The sequence below is a fragment of the Monodelphis domestica genome, chromosome 6, assembly GCF_027887165.1.
Source record: "Monodelphis domestica isolate mMonDom1 chromosome 6, mMonDom1.pri, whole genome shotgun sequence".
NCBI classification, from domain to species: Eukaryota; Metazoa; Chordata; class Mammalia; order Didelphimorphia; family Didelphidae; genus Monodelphis; species Monodelphis domestica.
The window spans coordinates 127,474,312-127,493,934 of NC_077232.1; the positions used below are offsets into that span (position 1 = coordinate 127,474,312).

The following is a 19,623-nucleotide window of genomic DNA, read 5'->3' on the forward strand; positions in this document are numbered from 1 at the left end:
CTGAACTTCTCAGTGTTTTCCCCTATTCTCTTTTCCTTTCCTTAGACAGATAACTTTATTCTTTGATAAAATTAAACTCTTTCTCTGGAAGCTCAACCCCATTCTCTTCTTTGTTCTTTGTGATCTTGTACCATCAATCATCTCAGGCTCTCATGAATTTACCATCTCTTCACGCAGTGTCCTAAAAGACTTCGTGTGGTTTTGATCTTTAGTAGTTTAAAACTGCACAAAGATTTATGATATATCCAGTATATCCCATTCATCTTCAATTATCAACTGAATTTAATTCTACTTAGGGTCTACTATGTATCTCCCAAGGCCTAGGCTTGATAAGGAAAGGAACACAAAAAGTGTTTGGTTCATTGTAAGCACTAAACATTGAATCCATTTTCATTCATTCATTCTTCACCTGCTGCCTTGCTCTCCTGAGGATGACCCCATTCTGAGTCCACTGAGGTTAACTAGATAATAGGTAAGTCCTTGTGGTAGGCTCATTAATATATGACTCACAAATTTATAATATAACCATTAATCTCTTTCTAGAGACAGAGTATCACTGGCCCTATCTACTGTATATCTCTATCTTATATGCTCAATGGCACCTCAAACTTAATATTATATTCAAAACTGAACTGTCAGTCAATCAATAAATATTTATTAAATATGTACTATGTGGCAGGCACTCTGCTAAGTGCTAAGGATACAAAAAGAAGCATAAATCACTCCATGTGTTCAAGGAGCCCATAATCTAATGGGGGGTAGACAACAAGCAAACGAAGTATGTACAAACAAGCTACATATAGGTTAAATAGGAAATAATTAAGAGGTAAGGTAACAGAATTAAGCAGTTGGGAAAGACTTCCTATAGAAGATGGGATTTTTGTTGGAAAACTTGAAGGAAACCAGACCAGGAGACAGAGATGAGGAAGAAGATTTCAGGAATGGGGGGATAGCCAAAGAGAATGTCTTGTTTGTGGTATAGAAAGGATGCTAGTATCACTGGATGAAGAGTACATGGTAGAGGTATAAGGTATAAAAAGACCGCAAAAGTGGTGGTGGTGGTGGTGGGGGGAGATGGAGCTAGATTATGAGGAATTTTGAATGCCAAAGAGAGGATTTTTTATTTGATCTTGGAGATAATATGGGGCCACTAGAGTTTACTGAATAGTGGAGGTAACATGATTGGACCTGAACTCATTATTTTCAATGCTTGGCAGATAGTTAATATTTAAAAAGTACTTGTTGATTGATTAATGAAATTACAATCCTTTCAATTATCCATACTTGATAACACTGGAGTCACTTTGGACTCTTTCCTCTCTCTCTGATACCCCTAATATACAATAAGTAGCCAAACTGTATTAATGTAATGTAATAAAATAATAACTAACATTTATATAGCATTTTAAAGTTCCAAGTACTTGACTTAAAACAACACTATATGGTCTCACTGTAAACTGTACTATTATTTCCCTACCCTTGGTAATATGCTCTCTTAATGCGGCTTAAGATTTTCATTATTTTGGGGTTGCTACAACACATATAAGTGAACTCATTTTGTTCTTTGTGATCTTTCAAAGATTTCTCACAGTGGCTTAATATGAATTTATTTTTGTGGACTGCAAGTCCATTAAAACATACATTTCTCAGACTCTCTCATTTCATATTTGTGAATTTTTTTTTGGAATATGTATAAGATTTTACATTTACCTCTATCAAATTGTATCTTGGAATCTTTCCAAACATTCTAACCAGTCAATATCTTTTTGGATCCTGACTTTGCCTGACTTTATCCCTCCTAGGTTCATGTCATGTGCAAATGTCATAAAGATGACATCTATTTTTATACAAGCCACTGATAAAAATTGGGAGGAAATACCCAATTATAATATGAGCACAGGTCTAGGCAATGATCCCTAAGGCATTATACTAAAGATCCCTTTCCAAGTAGACATTAAAACAATGTGGCTAGACCAATCACTCATTTGCAAATTCACATCCTGTGTTACTGTTTATGCCATCTCTCTCAAAATTGTTTACAAGCATAGTATGAAAAACTTGTTAAATGCTTTCCAAAAATATTGGTAAGCTATATTTTCCAGCATTCTTTCATCTAGTATCCAAATGAATACTTAATTTTAGTTGAAAGACCAAGAAGCAATGTCTAGTAACCATATAAAAGCAGGAATTGAATTTAGTTTGGAATTATATTTTCTTGATGAAACCATGAGGATTCTTTGTGATCATTGCTTCTTTTCTTACATACTCACTAATCTCCTGAATACCATCCTTTTTTGCTAGGCATTGGAATTTTACTAGGAATGGAAGTTCATTGGCTTATCATTTTCAGACTCCATCCTTCTCTGCCTTGAAAATCAAAATAACAGGGGCAGCTAGATGGTTTAGTTAATTAGGTTTAGAGATGGGAGGTTCTGGGTTCAAATCTCACTCCAGACACTTCCTAACTGTGACCCTAGGCAAGGCATTTAATACCCATTGTCTAGCCTTTACCACTCTTTGGTCTTAGAATCAGTATTGATTCTAAGACAGAAGGTAAGAATTAAAAAAGAAAAGAAAAGAAAAATAAAACAATATTGCTCTTCTCAAGCCTGGAAGGACTCCTCTTGTTCTCTGTTTCTTTATACGTCTCTCACTATGGCTTATCAGTTACATATTTAAATTCTTTTAATACCCTGAGATGGACATCATTTGATAACTTGAAATTATCAAGGACAAGTAGGTGCCTTTTTACTGTCTCCCAGTTTCAACTTAGAGTTTCAACTGTTTGTTAACCATTTTTGTTGTATATGTTCCATTCCAAATATTATTCCGAAAAGAAACAGAAACAAGAAAAGAATGGGCTAATTTTTCAGACCTGGACTTTGCTGTACTGTTATAAGAAGAGACTTTGTAAAAGTTTGCCAAGGCCAGTAACAACTGGGGTGTTTTCCTTACCTCCCCTCATGACCTAATATTGGTCTTAGCCTGAGAAGAAAAAGAAGACTCTCTTTAGGGAGTCTAATGGAGAAACTAAAAGATGAGGAATTTAGTCATAGAGATGTTAAGTTGATATCATTATATATTGTGGGTATTAATTCATTAGGCTATTTTCCCTTTAAAAAGCTTTCTTACTAAATATTCCAGCTTAGGTAAATTTGAAGGAAGATGATAAAGTACAGTGGTAAGTGTGACAAGGAAATCACTTTAAAAGACTGATATATATTAATTTAAGGTCGCCAAGGAATTCAGCTATGTAATTCCTAAATGAAAACTCAAGTCAGCTGTCAACCTTTTATAGAATTTAATTACAAACAGGAGGAAGAAAGGAATTAGAGATAGAGAGAGAGAGGGAGAGAGAAAGGGGAGAGAAGGGAATAGGGTTTAAACAAATACCCCTTCTGTTTAGGCTGGGCCAAAAGGCCCAAGCCCTTAGATAGCTGAGGCAAAGAAAGGAGATCAGTCCCTATTACTCACGTGACCAAAATGGAGAAACAGTCTCAGGGGCCTCCACCTCCAGCTTCCTTCAGAGCAAGCTTCTCAGAGCACCTCTCCAACCACTCAGAGCCAAAACTCTCCCACCACCCCCTCAGTCCTCAGACCCCTCTCTCTTTAAGGAAACCATCCAAGTTCCCTCCCCTCAGTTCTCACATCTACCAATCACTGTCCATGTCTTCTCTGTGCCAATGGTGGCTCTAGCTTAACCCAGGACCGCCCAGAGGTCTGTGGCTTTGCACATGTCTGTTGAAGGTCATATTCTCAATTAATTAAATCTTGATCTTTTGCTACAGCCCTTCCTAAATCCTGTTACCCTGAGCAGGGTAGAGATTGGAATAATTAAATTTTGATCTATGCTGCAGCCCTTCCTAAATCCTGTTAGGACTGAGTAGGGTGGAGATTGCAATTTCCAAGACCTGGTTCTGTCATTCCAAGTATCTCCATTGTATCAATTCTAAAATCAATCATGACTCAAAGAAATTCCTGTTCTATGCTTAAGCATAGGTCAAAGCCCTTTCCATTGTTCAGCAAAAGATTTCTGTCCTAAAGTAATCTTAAGAAGGGAGGAGGAGGAACCTCCCATGCCAATGGGGTTCACATTCTAATAGACTATCAGTAAGAAATTTTCCAAGTATGAAATTTCCCAATGGTGAAATTTCCAACATTTATAAGACTAAGAAATTTTAAGGTTTACATAAGAATATTGAACTACCTATCAGGAGATTCTGGATTCAAGTCCTATACCTATGTGAATTTGGTCCTCTAGTTCTAAATTTTCTCTAGAAAATGAGGATAAGGATTTTTTTCATTTTATTAAGGACATTTACAAGCTAGAGAGTATTTCCCACAAGGGTGAGAAGCATCCCGAAAGGCCTGAAAGTCAGGTCACACCAGTATCAGTTAAAAAAAACAGGAGAATTTTTTCAGGAAAAGAAATGGTTTATTGGAAAGTGGTAGCTATCTTCAAGTGAAAGAAGATGTTAGTTTGAACTTCAGCTTGGAGAAAAAGAGACTATGAAATGAAATGTAAGAAGCTCTTTTAGATCTAACTGAGGTGCTATACATAAGAGTATGAGGTTTGAATATTTATGTCTCAACTGCATATGAAAAAGTCAACTGAAATAATGAACTGATCCAAGGGCAAAAACTGCTTCCATATTACATAAGACCCCCAATAGGGATCTGGAAAAATATAACCAGCAAATTGCCACAAGTAAGTGTAGGTGAATGAATATAACCATTTATTAAGCACTTACTACTTGTAAACAAATGAGTACATAAATAGAAAAAGAAGGGTTCCTGATTTTAAAGAACTCTATTCTAATAGGGGAGGCAATACATATGGAAGATTTTAGCTATTAGTCCCATGGAAAAGTCTCATGGTCCTTAGAGTATAAGTGGCAAAGCAGATGGTAATGCCTTTTAAAAAAACTGTTATCTTCTGTTTTATAATCCATACAAAGTATCAGTTCCAAGGCAGAAGAATAGTAAGGGGTAGGCAAATGGGGTTAAGTGACTTTTCCAGAGTCATAGCCAGGAGGTGTCTGAGGTCACATTTGAACCTAGGACTTCACTGTCTCCTGACTTCTTTTCTATTTAGCTGCCCCATAATGTCTCTTAAAATTGTATCATTTTCTGATATTGAATCATTTGGCACTTTAAAGGTCTTCCTTTTTTTCTCATCTTTAAAAGCTGTGGCTGTAAACACCTACATAAGCAGTTGACAGGTTTCATCTCTGGAGGAGATGACTTTTGGATACTATTAAACGAGTTGTTATTTCCTGGGCCCTTTTCAGGGTTCTGGGTATGAAAAGGAAAGGAATAATGACTATAATAATTGGATTTGCTTAAGCTTCCATGTTTTCCAGGGGGTCTCTGATCCTATGAAACCTTGACATAACAACAATGCTTTGTGTCTGTAGTTAAGCTTGAGAAAGGGCAACTACTAAAGCAACTTTAGGGCCTTTTCCATATAAAATTGTTATCATAAAACAACCCAGGCCTACTTTAGGAATTGGCTATTACACTCCTTCTCCTGAGTTATGGTCATTTTGAGCAATAAAAGCTAGCTAGCTCCCTATAGCTTGTGGACTTCTTTTTTTTAGAAGAGGAATTTCACATGCATGAGTTTCTGCTGAGAAAAATATACTAAACATACTGCCTGTGCATCTTTCTCTTGTTTTTAGGGTCTTTCCTCTCACTCAGTTTGATTCCGGTCTGTGGGGCCAAACACCTAGGAAGGTATTGGGTTGACATAGAGCTTGCTTCTGTTAGGGTCTGAGGGCATATGAGAGCTGAACTTGACTTGTCTAGTACATGCTTGTTTCTTGCCTTTCTCTTAGGATGCCCTGCTGCTTCACTGAGTTTGGCCTGGCTGTCTCACATGTGACAGTTGGTGGGGGTGACTGACTGGTCCTTTCTCCACAGGAGCCACTTCTCCAAATGATACTGTGAGGTCTAGGTTGGAAGCAAAACTAGTTGTCTGGGATGGGGGTACTGCTATTCCCAGGGCTCCTAAGTTTATCTGCCAGATGTTGCTGTTGATGAGGAATGGTAGACCTCTTCTCCAAAATGACTTATCTCCTCATGATGGCTATGAGGATTGGGTAGCATGATTGTTCAGTGGGCCTGAGGTACAAAATACATTGCTATTCCCTAGGTTCTTGGGTTCAGGATTCTGAGTTATCTCCCTCAGCATCTGAGGGTGCCTTTCTTAATTAATCAAGTATATAAAATTGTTGAAAGTCCTATTACAAAATTCTATTTATAAACTATTTCAATTCATAGTAACCCATTTCTGAAAGCCAAATTAATAAATATGTTAAGAGGTTAATTTATTAGAATCCATAATGCTTTTAATGAGCATAACTACAAAAGAGTGAAATGCTTTGCTATGAATTCCAGGCACCCTGATTTTGCTCAGAGACCATGTCCATTTTCTACCACCTTGATAATGATTATAACTCTGCTGGGAGCTGGCACTAGCAAATCTGGCCTTGTAACATTTCTGCTTTACTCTGCAGATCTTTTAAAAGCAAATTGGTCAGATTTCTAATGTGTTCTGAGTCTAGAATAATGCAGCATGCATCATGATCAATCCTCTGGTGCCCCACTGGCCGGAGCTAAGTTTAGAAGTTTGACTGTCTGGAACTAAATGTAGCTGCCTTCTGCAGCTGGAGCTCCCCATTCCAGCTGCCAAGGGAAGTTAAAGGTATGCTAAGGATAGAGGTCAATCAATGCAGTGAAAGCAAAATGATCTTAGAGTTCAATGTTTTGAAGCAAAGGGATTTTGTGAAGAGAATCAAATGAGGGGATGAGTAGACAGGGAAGCAAAGAAAGAGAAAGAAGTCTAAAGAATCTGGCAAAATGCCAGATGTCCTTTGTTTAGGAAAAGACTTAAGGGAAAAGAGAATTTCTCTGCAGGATGAATAGAAAAACTTCAATCTAGAGAACAGTTAGATTGTGAACTCCTTAAAGGCAGGTACTGTCTTTTGCCCTGTCCTTATTAGCACAGTGCCTGGTCCATAGTAGGTGCTTAATAACTGTTTATTGATTGAACAGCAACAGAAGCAGCAAGCTCTATGAAAGTGAAGGTAGAAATCATGGATATTTATTTCCTTTTTAATAGGAAATTAATGACTATTTTCTTTAGTGTTTTAAAATTGTGGAGGCTACTAGCATCAGTAGAAGGGAAGCATGCTTTGCTACACTGTGGTACCTAATTTGACTTATATCAAAACTTTGCATAGCAGTCTTTGAATCTTTTACTGGAATTGTACTGGAGGAGTAAGAGGAGGAAATGGAGGACGGTTTGTTAGGAAGTTTCTGTTGAGTCAAAACAAAATGTATCACTTAAAAAACAAACAGACTTTTCAGTGGTAACAAAAGTTACCACAGTACTCTTTTCACCAAGCCATTTGAAAAACCATTTCTCAATTAAAATCCACCCCCCCAAACACCCCTCAACAATTGCAGCAGCACAGGACCTGTGAAATCTAAGCCTTTAACATTACAAATAGAAACTACTTAATTCAATTCACTAAGTAGTTATTAAATACCTGCCTTGCACTATGGAATGCTGCCTGATCTGGCATCAAAGGATGAAGGTTCAAGACCTGGTTCTGCCATTTATTCCTTGGGTGACTTTCAGGGAATCACTTCACTTGTGGATCTCAGTTTTTTCATCTTCAGAATAAACCGGTTGGATTGGACCTTCCCCAGCTTTCAATCTGTGATCCTATTACATTAGAGGAGATTTTAGAAAACTAAAGGCAATAGTCACTTATTTTCCTTTTAAAAGATTGTGTGTGCAATTCAGCATTTGGATGTCATCCTTTGTCCTGGTGAAAGTTTAATAAGAGTTATGCCATATTGACTCAAGGAGAACACAAGATAACATGAGCTACCTTACTAAGAAATAAAAGTGTTATGTGAGCTTAAGAAGATTGAGATGTGTAACTCTTAGGAGAAGCATATCATCTTGGTAAACGACTTCATTTTTGGAAAGGTCTGAATGGTTTTGGTGGCTTTATGGAAAAACCTGAAGTCCTGGAAAAGAACTATTGGTATTCTGTGAATTTCACTCCTAAGGGAATCTGGAGATTTGACATGGATACTGAATGAAGAATTGTCCAAAGGCTGAGACCTAATGCCCACTTGGTGGCGCGTAAGCCAAAGACCCTTGGATCAAAATTGGTCCAGGCAGAGACACAGAGGATTACGTAACAAAGTACAAAAAACAAACCAACCCAACTTCCGTGTACTTGCCTCACGGGTTGTCCACGAGCTGTGACCCACATAAAACACTTCGGCTCCTTTCTGGACCACAAGGGGGCTCTGCTAGAAGTCCTTAATTTTTGACATTAGACGGTCATCTGGGAAACTAGTATTTTTTTGGAGTTTTATTGGTTTCCCTTCTGTTGCCGCATTTTTTTTTTGTAGCGGTTATGGTTACATCTTGTCCTATTTGGCACATTGTGTAAAACCACGTCTATAATACTATATATCTTTCTCAGGTTCTTTGGAGATAAGCTTCCCAAAGACCGAGGTCACAGGAGTGTAGATAAACTTCTGGGTGACACGCTCGTCCCCCAGCCCCCAACCCCACTCCCGCTTCTTTAATCTTTCCGAAGCCGGGTTGTAACCCTTCTGTGAGTTGGCACTTCTTCCTGCCCTGGCCTCGAGTCTTCCTTAGTCTCCTCCCCAGGCTTTACTCTTCCCCTTTGAAACTCCTTCCCAACGTAAGACCCTCTCTCCGTCCCCAGGCCATCTCCACACTCCCAGCGGCTTCTCTTTCTTGCGTCTCCTTTGCATCCAACGCAGGACAAGCCTCTCTGGAACCCGAGAACCACACATAGCGCAGCCCCCCAGTCGCGAGGCGAGGGAACCTGCAGCTTCGGCAGGAACTCCTAGGCCGCTCCGGGATTGGCGTCGCGGCTTTTCGGCTGCTCTGCAGACGGACTGTCCGGAGCGGTTCCGGGGCTTTGCGGCTGCATCCAGCGGATGCCTTGTCAGCGCTCTTTTGTGATGAGGTGTAGGGTTGGGATGTGGGGGAGGGGGAGATTTCCATTAGGCTCTCCTAATTATATCTTAAAATTAAAAAAAAAATGACGACCACGGTTTTGGGGAGGGCCCCACCAAAGGATTTGAGTTCTGCGAGGGTTCTTTTCTTTTTCCTCCTGTAAGTCTCTCTGTGTCCTTCCCCCTCCCCCACGGCCGGCCACAAGGAGAGAATCGGGTGGGCTCGTAAGCACTTGGGGTGGGGGCTCATGATACACTAAACCTGGGCGCACCAACCTCCCCTCAGCTGGGACCAAAGGGCCAAGGAAAGAACCCGGAGGCTCCAGGGGCCTAGGAACCATCGGAAGGGTTTAAAGGAAAGGGGCGAGGCCTAAGTAGTACCAACCTAGGGACGCTTACAGGTAACCCTTTCCGCGAGTACGGGGCGGGGGAGGGGGTAGGGTGAAAGGTTGGTGCACGCGCGCGCGCGACGGAAGCCCAGGACCATCCCACGCACGCGGCGGCGCACAGGCCAAAGCTCGCGGCCGGCTGGCGGGCTCGCGGCTCAGAAGCTTCCTGGGGGCTTACAACGAGAGCCGCTGCGCCGCCCGGCTGGGCAATCGCCATGCGCATGCGCGGCCCCAGCGCCATTTTGGTGGCCGGGCGCGGAGGTGATTCCACTGTGAGGAGAGAGTGGCGGCAGCGGTACGGCTCCCCAGCTCTAGTCTAAATCGCAGAGGGAGGAGGAGGAGGCGGCGGAGGAGGTGGCGGCGGCGGCGGCGGCGGTCGTGGCGGTGGCGGAGGCGGGGGGTGTGAAACGGCTGCGGGAGGAGACATGGCCAACATTGCGGTGCAGCGAATCAAGCGAGAGTTCAAGGAGGTGCTGAAGAGCGAGGAGGTCAGGAATGAACTACCGGCGGTCCCCTGCCTCAGCCCGAGGGTCCCTTCTCGGGCACCACCTTCTTGGCCCCCAGCACCCCTGGAAGCCCCCCACATGCCCAGCTCCCTTCTGCGCCTTGTCGAAGAGGCAGCCTCCTCTCCTCCACTCCCCTCTCCCGGGCCCCGGTTTGGCGGTGTCACCGACGGGCGGCGGGAGGCGAGGCTTAGGTTTGAGGAGACAGCGTGGGGAAGGGGGTGTCCACTTGGCCAGCTCGAGCCCTGAGGCGGTGGCCGCTGCTGCAGGAAGTGTGGCTGCGGCGGCGCCGGGAGGGAGCAGGCCGAGGCGGAGAAACCCCGGGAAGTAGGTTGGGGGAAGGGGAAAGGTGGGAAGAGAATTGGACTGTGAGCAGGATTGCTCCAGGCCCGGGTGGATGGGTGGTCGGGGATGGGGGTGGGTTGTGTATTATGAGGTTTCCCCCATCTTTCCTATGGGAAGAGATTGGCGGGGATCCCCCAGCACTAGTTTAAAAAGAAAGGAAGATCTTTTGGGTGATTCCTTCTTAGATATGTTGGATGAAAGGTAGGCAGGAAAAGGAATGGACAAACATGGTGGTTTAGTGTCCTAGTGGAGTGAAGAGATTTTTTTTTAGCTGAAATAAGTGATTGATTAATTCCAAGTCCTTCAGGAATGGGCCCCTAATTGACCTCTTAAATGTTTTGTCTGAAGAAGGGCAGTATTTGGTTGAATTTTTATTTTTAGCCAGTGACAGTGGTTGGGGAGAACAGATTGCAGTAGGATATTGCTAAATAATCTTTAAAGGTCAGTAGACAGTATCTCTTTAGACATTGCCTAGATGAGTTGTTATACTTTAAACTTCATGATGTCCCCTTTAGTTAACTTGTATGTTACTTTTGAAAAAAAGCTTTATTGAAAATTTGAAAGTTCTCCAGACTATCATCTCCTAAACGAGAATGAAAGGTAGCTTAATTATCATGTTCTGTTAAAAAGAATGATTAAAAATTTCCAGTTGGCCAAAATTCTTTCTTTTTCTTCCAGATAACATGCACATTATATTAGTGCTGAATTTATGTTTATAACCATCTGACGATATTATGGTTTGTCATAAAATTCTAACAATGCTGACCTTTCAAAGCAGTTTTCCCACACTTAAAGCAGAAATAGTGCATTACTATGTTATCATATGTTAATTAAATTGAGGAATTAAGGTTTGATTGGAAATTTGTATATATTCCCTAAAATAGAAGCAGAATAATTTGTACAGTAATTGTAGCATGATTATGATCTATTTTTAATGGCTTGTTTTTATGGTACCTTGATAAATGAAGGGAATGTTACTTTTGAAATGTAGTGTTCTTTTCGAATGATGAAGAGTAAATCATTTCAGGCTGGCATTAGACCTAAAAATTTGAATCTACAGTGATCATATGAAAAAGATGCCACATCTTCACAGGTAGACACACAGTATCTTATGTTTTACAAAATTACTAGCTCCTTAATACAATTGGGAAGTTTGTGTATTATGTTAGTATTCCAAATGGGTATTTTCTACCGAGCATGTGTGTGAACTTTGACCTGTATGTTCAAGTGCCAAAATGAATGGAAGAATGACTGTGTATTTTTGTGGTACAGTGCAGAAACCACTGCACTCTTCAGAGCCTAAGTGTCTGCACTGCTACAGACTAATAGGTGATTCTAACTGTAATGAAATGGAGATGCTTCAGGGCAGTTGACCCGAGTAATCATAATAAAAAGGATAGGTGTTCTTTATTAACACACTGAAATACTATTTTTAAAATAGATTTTTGTGTAGCAGAGTTGTACAGCCCTAAACACTTACTATGAATTTTATGCTTCCTTTTTATACTGCCTAATTACACCTTACTACTTCTAATATTGGCTTGTTGGACCATTTTAAAGGTGATTGTCTTATCAACGTAGTATTTAAGGACTTGAATTCAAAGTTACTAGAAAGACTTGTTTTCTTTTTTGTAATATGGATAATTAGATGAATACAACTATTTCTATGTACTCTTTCTCTTACGAGACTTGTTTGGGGGTGGTAAAACTGGAATAGGAATTTTCCTATGTCCGGAGTTAAAATTATGAATGGTTAGGGCAAGATATCTTTTGGGAACTGCTCTCCATCAATAAACATTTGAAAGCAAGCATTCCTTTCTTTTTCCTCCTTCCCCCAAGTCAATAGAAAAGGACATTTATAGAGAAAGGTCCTATTATTTAATCGTGGGTGAAAACATTTCCATCACTTAATTTTAAGTAGATCTATCGCTATGAAAGGCCTGACTTCTGATCAAGTTATTATTCTTTTTCACTATTTAAAGTTTTGATCTTTTCCATTTCACCTCCTAGTTTGTTTATGTATTATGAATCTATGCTATCTGGCTGATATCAAAGCCATGTTGCATTTCAGGTGCCTTTGTATTTACTTAACATCTTTTATTGTAAGAGTTTTTAACTTGTTAACTTGTAAAAGGATAGTCTATATTTTTTCCTTAGTTCTGAGTTTGGAAATCTAATTTATGTAGCTTTTTCAAAGTTTCTTATTTATTTGAAATCCATTACTTTAAGATTTTATCTGAGTTTGATCTCTAGAGCCATTCTTACTTAGTTCAAAAATGTTTTCTTAAATAGTAACTCAAAATTAGTGAAATAGGATGTAAGGTAGATACTCTGTCAGTCCTGAGTTATTATTAGAATTTAGTATTTAGGTACATTTTCATTTTTAATAGCAAGGAAAATGATAAAACCATGAATTTTATTTTTTGCTTTTTAAAGTTTATTTTCAGTGACTTTGAAGTGGAATTAATGGAATCATTAGTGGGGAAATGTGACCTTTTTAGTGAATTATTTTCACCCTGGATTCCAAGACCATTTGTGAACAGATTTTTCTTCCAATTAGATTCTAGTTTACAAAAAATTAAATGTTGAAATATGAAAAGAGCTTTTGGTCTTTCCATAGTGTCTTTGAAGGGTCATCATGTTTTCAATGTGATCACTTATTTTTAAGAGAAAAATAACACCTAAAATTAGCTTAGAAATGTATAGTTGTAAAAAAATTATTTGCTCTTCATTTTGAGTGGTAATCATTTTGTATGTTTTTAAACTTCCAGTTTAGTAGGCAAGATATGTTGTTTTTAGAGAACACATAAGATCTTGCTAGTTGAACTTTTATTTCATACTACATAGTGATCTTAGTTTAATTAGATGTATTTATATTTGTATCTACATACATTTGGTACAATTATAGACCTGTATTGAAAGGAACTTAAATTTGTGAAATAGTCTTAATTTGTTAAAATGAAACTAGTGTGAATACATACTGATGATATTTGCCACATCAAATTTTCATGCCATGTGATTTTAAAAATGTTACATGTTCCTGTTAAATTTTAAAATTTAGTAATTGCTTTATTTGAAACTAATTGTTGGATTTAGCTTTAACAATATTTATTATGTTTTCTTTGAAAGATCAGTGAGATGATTTACAGTAGGAATCCAAATAAACTCACGACTTAGGAATTCACATATTTTCACACTTTCCATTGTCCACGCAAGTAAAAAACAGAAGAGACTAGCCCAGATGTATTTTAGCTTTAAAAATTTGTTAAATTTTCTTTTCTAGTAATGTTTTTATTTTTAATTTAAACCAGAAGATTAAACTCTCCCTGCCTGAAAGAAATGTGACCATTTTGTTTAATATGGTGAAAAAAATTGTGCTTTTAAAGAAAAATCTGTTAACTTATTGATATTAACCCATTTTTAGCTAATTGCCCCACACATAATACCCATTGAAGCTGAGCATCTATATGGTAAAAAAAATAAGGCCTATAAAGTTGGTTGAAAGTTGACCCACAGGCCACACCAGTGTGTTTCTCTCTTGTATGTCCATCCTGGATGAACCTAAACCTGTTGGTGTTTTACCTCTGTGTACAAAATCTGTACCTCCTAGTACTCCCCAAAACATGTCCTCTCACCATTAACATTTACAGAATTTAAAATGGTTTCCAATTGCTTACTGAATAAGGACCTAATTCCATTTGACACAATTGGCAATTGGACTTTCAATCTCTTTCGAGCCTTATCTGACACAACTCTTAGATAATTATACTTCAATTAGATTGGATTACTGATTGCCCCTCACATCACATGGCTTTGCCCACATTCTTGCCTATTCCTGGAAAGCATTCTGACCCTAAACTTCTGGTGTCTTAACATTTTTTATTCCTTATAGATATCTTTTTTATTTGTACTAGTGACAGATAGGTGGCATAGTGGAATAGAACACTGTGCTTGTGGGTCAGAAACACATGGAATTCAAATCCTGACTCAGATACTTTTACTATCTTATGTGTCTGTGGACAAATCACTTAACCTTTCTTAACCTCAGTGAACCTCTGCAAAGTAGAATTTTTGTCTACATCAAATATTTTCAGAAAAATAGTCAAAGGATTAAGGTGGGACTTGACAGTGGGAGGTTGATCCTTTCTATGAACTTGGAAGTATTCCTGCTAGAATCATTATTTTGGGAAACTCTTGTAGAAGTTGAGGCCACAGAGTACAAATGGAAAAAAAAACAATTGAATTACAGAAGAACTATATTTAAATCTTGACTTTGCTCTTTAATGTTCTTTTTTTTTTTTAAACCCTTACCTTCTGTCTTGGAATCAATACTGTGTATTGGTTCCACCAAAGAAGGAGTAGTAAGGGCTAAGCAATTTGGGTTAAGTGACTTGCCCAGAGTCACACAGTTAGAAAGTATCTGAGGGTCAGATTTGACCTCCTGTCTCTAGACCTGGGTCTCTATCCACTGAGCTACTTAGCTTCCCTCCTTAATGTTCTTTTGACTTTAAGGCATTCACTTCACCTCTCTAGGCCATAATTTTCTCATTTGGAAAATGAGGATGTTTAGATGACCTCTTAAGACCATTAGATCAACAGATTTAGAGCTATCCTGTGACACCTTAGGTTTCCTCAACTAGTCTGAGGATTATCTTGCAGTCCTGGAAATTTTTCTCAACTAATGTTGATGTGGAAGGAGTTTTCACTCTGCACTACTAGCATGGGATAGGTGGAGAAGGGTCAGAAGAGAAATTTCTAAAAGCAAACCTATAGATGTTGTCAACCACAGAAACTCAGATTACACAATTTGTTATATATATTTTTACTGGTATGAGATCTGCACCAAGAGATAACCTTCTCTTCCTCCTAACTCCACAAGTTGATATCTAATGTAGTTTATTATCTCTGTATCTTAGGGAAAAGATGTTAATTGGAATTTAGAGATACCATAAGCAATCTTACTTTCCTTATCCTCCCAGTCATCTAAAAAGTCTGTTCAGAACTTGTCCCACTATTAATGGGTTATTGACTTGTGGAACTTGTTTTAAGCCTTCAGACTAAACTAGGTAGGAAATTGAGGGTATTCTTGCTAGTATCTACCTGAAACTAATGCCAGACTTTTACTCTCTGTAAGTTGTTATGATGGAGTTAAGAATTTTCATGTTTAGATACCAAAGGATCACCTGGGAATTATTTTCTTGTGATTTTAAATTCATCTTGTGCAAAACCTTATCTATGGCTGTGTCCAAGGTTATCTTTATATGGTCATTGTCTTTCCTGCTTTTTCTCTTTTTTTGGTTTCCTTTTCTAAACTTTTTTTTTTGGGGGGGGGTGGAGAGGGTGTTGATCACATCTTTAAAGTACATGCAAAAATCTCAGAGCCAGACCTGGGCATGGGAGGTCTTGGGTTCAGGATGAGACCCCAGATACTTTCTAGGCAAGTCACTTAACCCCAATTGCCTACTCTTTACTGCTCTATTGCATTGGAACTGATACTTAGTATTGATTCTAAGACAGAATAAGGATTTAGAAAAAAAAAGATGAAAATGAAAAAAGGGATGGTTGGCTTAAGAATCTTGAGATATTGTTGCTCAGAGAAGAGTTAATATTGCAGTGAAACCTTGGAGTAGAAGTGAGTTGTTTTTATACCCATAGCCAATTATTGTTGTTGTTAAACTACCTGTAATTTAGATCTGTTATTTTCATCTAAGAAGAAAAGAGACACTTTGCTAAAAAATGATCTCTTTGTATCTTGTTATTGCTTGTTAACAATTCATCATTAAGTTACTAGTTGCTGAGACAGTTTTGTATGAAGTTTAGAGAAGATAAGGCTACTTTCCTTTGCATTGCACAAGTTTAAATGTATAGGCAGAAATTAAACTTCATATTTAAGAAATTCTCTTTATAGATATTTCACCTCCAAAAATAGATGGAGAATGAGGACCAGAAGTTTTACAATTGAGTGCTATCAAAAAAAAAACAACTTACCTTCCTTCTTAAAAATCAATTCTGTGTGTGGTTCCAAGGCAGAAGAGCTGTAAGGGCTAGGCAATGGAGGTTAAGTGATTCAGTCACACAGCTGGGAAGTGTATGAGGTCAAATTTGAATCCAGACCCTCCCATGGGACTCCAGGTCTGACTCTCCCATTTGTTGTGCCCCTGAATGCTATTTTCAAGAATTTAACTTCTCTTAGTGAGAGTCTCTGAAGGCTTAGTCTGACTGAGCAGTTAGTTCTTATTAACTACTTTAAATTTACTTGACTTTATAATGGGGTCACTCATCTCTCTTTAGCTATCCTAACCAACCATTCTTAAGCAGCCACTACTAACTACCAATGCAAATGAAGAAGAGAAATAATATATAGGTAAGCAATTATCCCATTTAAAAAATAGCATTCTTTGTTTACCTAACATGGACAAATTGCTTTTCCAGAACCTTTCTTGGCCAAGAAGCAACAATTTCTGTTTAAAAGGAAAAATAGAGAATGAATGTGTGGTTGTGGGTGGGTGGTATATACAAAGGAGGCAGTAATAGTTCATGAGGAAAATTATTGTATTTATTGAAATATGTATATACTGTACACTGGTCACTTTGGAGAGTCAGATAAAGATGTGACTTTATTTCATGTGCAACTTTTGATCATTGTAATATAGCCATTGCATTACTTATAATTTAGATTGCAAATGAAAGAAAACTAGATTATATTAGATTATAATAAAAAAGTGCACCATTCATGTAAAATTGAAGCAATATAAAAACACAAAAGAAACTATTCCAATTTGTAACTAGAACATACTGATACATACAAACCTAGGAAAGAATAATCTTCATAGCACAGTTGTCAATTTAGTAAAATATGCTTTTAAATAACTAATTACTCAAAAATGGTTTTTGTAAAAAGGAAATAAATCTAGAAAAGCAGTGTGAATAAAGGGCTGGACTCGAGTCATAAAAATTTGGGTTCACATCCTGTGCAAAATAATAGTTGTATGACTAGACAAGTCACTAAAATTCTTTAAGCCTTAGTGTACTTATTTGTAAAGGAGGTAGCACTTTTTCACTGGGTGGTTGTGAGGAACAAATGAGATCACATTTTTGCAGCTACTTTGGAAACCTTAAGTACATAAATGAAAACTAACTATTAAAATGATGTAGGCACTAGGTTTCATAGCAGATATAGCTCTACAAATTACTTTTGGAAATGAAGTTTTCCTCTTTTTAAGGCCTTTAGATCTAGTAAAATTTCCCTAAGGCAGTTTAGGATATGTAGTCTTTCAGTTGGAGTCAGTAACTGGCATTTAGGATTCCATTGTGACTTTAACATACTCTGGATCAATATCAAATTAGTTTATACTGAATCAATCATAGTGGGGAAACATGTATAAAATATATAAAAAACTCACTAATATTTTCCTTAAAAGAATGAAGTCTAATTGCCAGATCACTCTGTTGTATAGTTTTAATTCATCAGAATGAGGCTTTTTAATTGCATTTTCTGGTTAACTTAAAACTTTTTTTTTTTTTGAGAATTGGCAGTTTTTCAGTGTCCTAGGGTCATCATTTGGAACTTGAGTTTTTTCTTTGGTTACAGGTGTAGGCATGAGAGATTTGATTGAATGAATATTGCCTTACTCCAGGATGTGCCCTTGAAAGTAGCTTTTCGGAAAAAAATTTTTTTCACCCACCCCCCCCCCCATTGAAATCTTTTTGTAATGTTTTGCGATGAACTAAACATCTTGGAAAAAAAACTATCCTACTCAACATTAACACTATAACAGTTTTCCTTTGATTGTGATTAATGTACATATATATATATTTTTTTGCATATTAATTGGTATGTAATGTTTTTCGTGTTTTTCTCTTAAATGGCTAGTTTATCTACAGCAGAATAGTCTACATTCATGCTATTAAAAAACAAAACAAAAATTTTTCCTTGTATTAATTCTAAGACATAAGAGCAGCAAACACCAGGCAGGGGGTGGTATGGGATGGTTAAGTGACTTGCCAGGGTCACACAGCTAGGAAGTATTGGACGCTAGATTCAAACCCAGGTCTTTGTTCATACCATTTTAAAGTTATAAAGCTAATATGATCTTAACTTCCAGAATATAACATCTCTGTAAGAGGCATGATTGTCTCTCATTATATTATACCCTCATCTGGAATATTTTGTGGAATATAATGGGAGCTTTTTTTTTTTTAGAAATAAATTTCAATTTATAAGGAAAGAGCAGCAATTATGGGAATTTGGTTGTAAATTGAAATGGTCTTGGCAACAGATTGGAGCCAGGTTAGTTTTTATAACTTTGTTAGACATGGAAGACGAGAAAGGTATCATGTTATATAGGACATTATTTTCCAATCTCAATTAAATATCTACTGAGGGTGCACAGGGAAGATATTAAAACCTATAGAAAATCTCAGGGAGCTGGACACACATAACTAAAGTACTGATTCATATTAAAGCTTATGGAATCCTTGAAGTGCAGAAGCACCCCATTTTCATTACTGATCACTCAGTTAATTTGCATTAATCTTGAATAAATAGTTCAGAGAGTAACAGGTGATCCACTTTGATGATGCTACAAATTTGTATATGTATAAATAGATAGACCTAATGGTCAGAGTACATGTCTTAAGGAAAAATTTGCCCCTAATGAGATATTTACAGAATGGAAATGACAGTATTAAGATTTGACTACATGTTCACATGGAACAGTTAGTCAACAAGTCTGCCATTCCAGTCACTGCTGAGTGCTGAAGTTTGTAATTTCCTAGTATCTGGCCATTCAGAGAAAATCTGAAGATGATCCTTTTTTAGGACTCTGGAAAAGAGAGAGCTGGTAGTACATGGAATGAGGGTAAGCTTTGGTATTATAAGTAGATGATGGCATATTGAAGAATTGTATATATGATGAGAATAAGATATGATATCATAGGATAATATATATTTATTACAGAAAAAAGCAGAAAGGAAATTTAGGAGGAAATTTAGTGAGAAGATAGGAAGGGACTACCGTAGTTAATGACCTTAGGGGTGGCCATTAAATTGATTAAATTTAACTCAAACCAGGGACATGAATACTTTTGAACTGATCATAATTACTTTTTTATGTGTTACTTTGATGGTTCTTTAATATCATTTATATTAATATTTCAATGGTACAGGTTGTAGCCCAACTACATTTTTTTTTAAACCCGTACCTTCTGTCTTGGAACCAATACTGTGAATTTAGGTCATATTTGAACCTAGAACCTCCCGTCTCTAGGCCTGGCTCTAAATCCACTTAGCTACTCAGCTGCCCCCCAACTACATTACTGTGCTGCTTTTTTTTTTATCATCCTCCTGTAAATCTTTTAAATAATCTGCC

At 37.8% G+C, this 19,623-nt stretch overlaps 1 protein-coding gene across 3 annotated transcripts in view; it reads left to right on the forward strand.

The window, feature by feature from the left end:
- Positions 1-5,985: 5,985 nt before the first annotated feature.
- Positions 5,986-19,623, forward strand: part of UBE2K (ubiquitin conjugating enzyme E2 K) — a 90,222-nt gene continuing 76,584 nt past the window's right edge. The window contains exon 1 of one of the 3 annotated variants that reach the window (XM_007496544.3): positions 5,986-9,892. In XM_007496544.3, the coding sequence (XP_007496606.1) occupies positions 9,830-9,892 (63 nt within the window). In that variant the 5' untranslated portion in view covers positions 5,986-9,829. The remainder of the gene's footprint in view (positions 9,893-19,623) is intronic. The other 2 variants (XM_007496545.3, XM_056802551.1) reach the window with 2 other exon arrangements.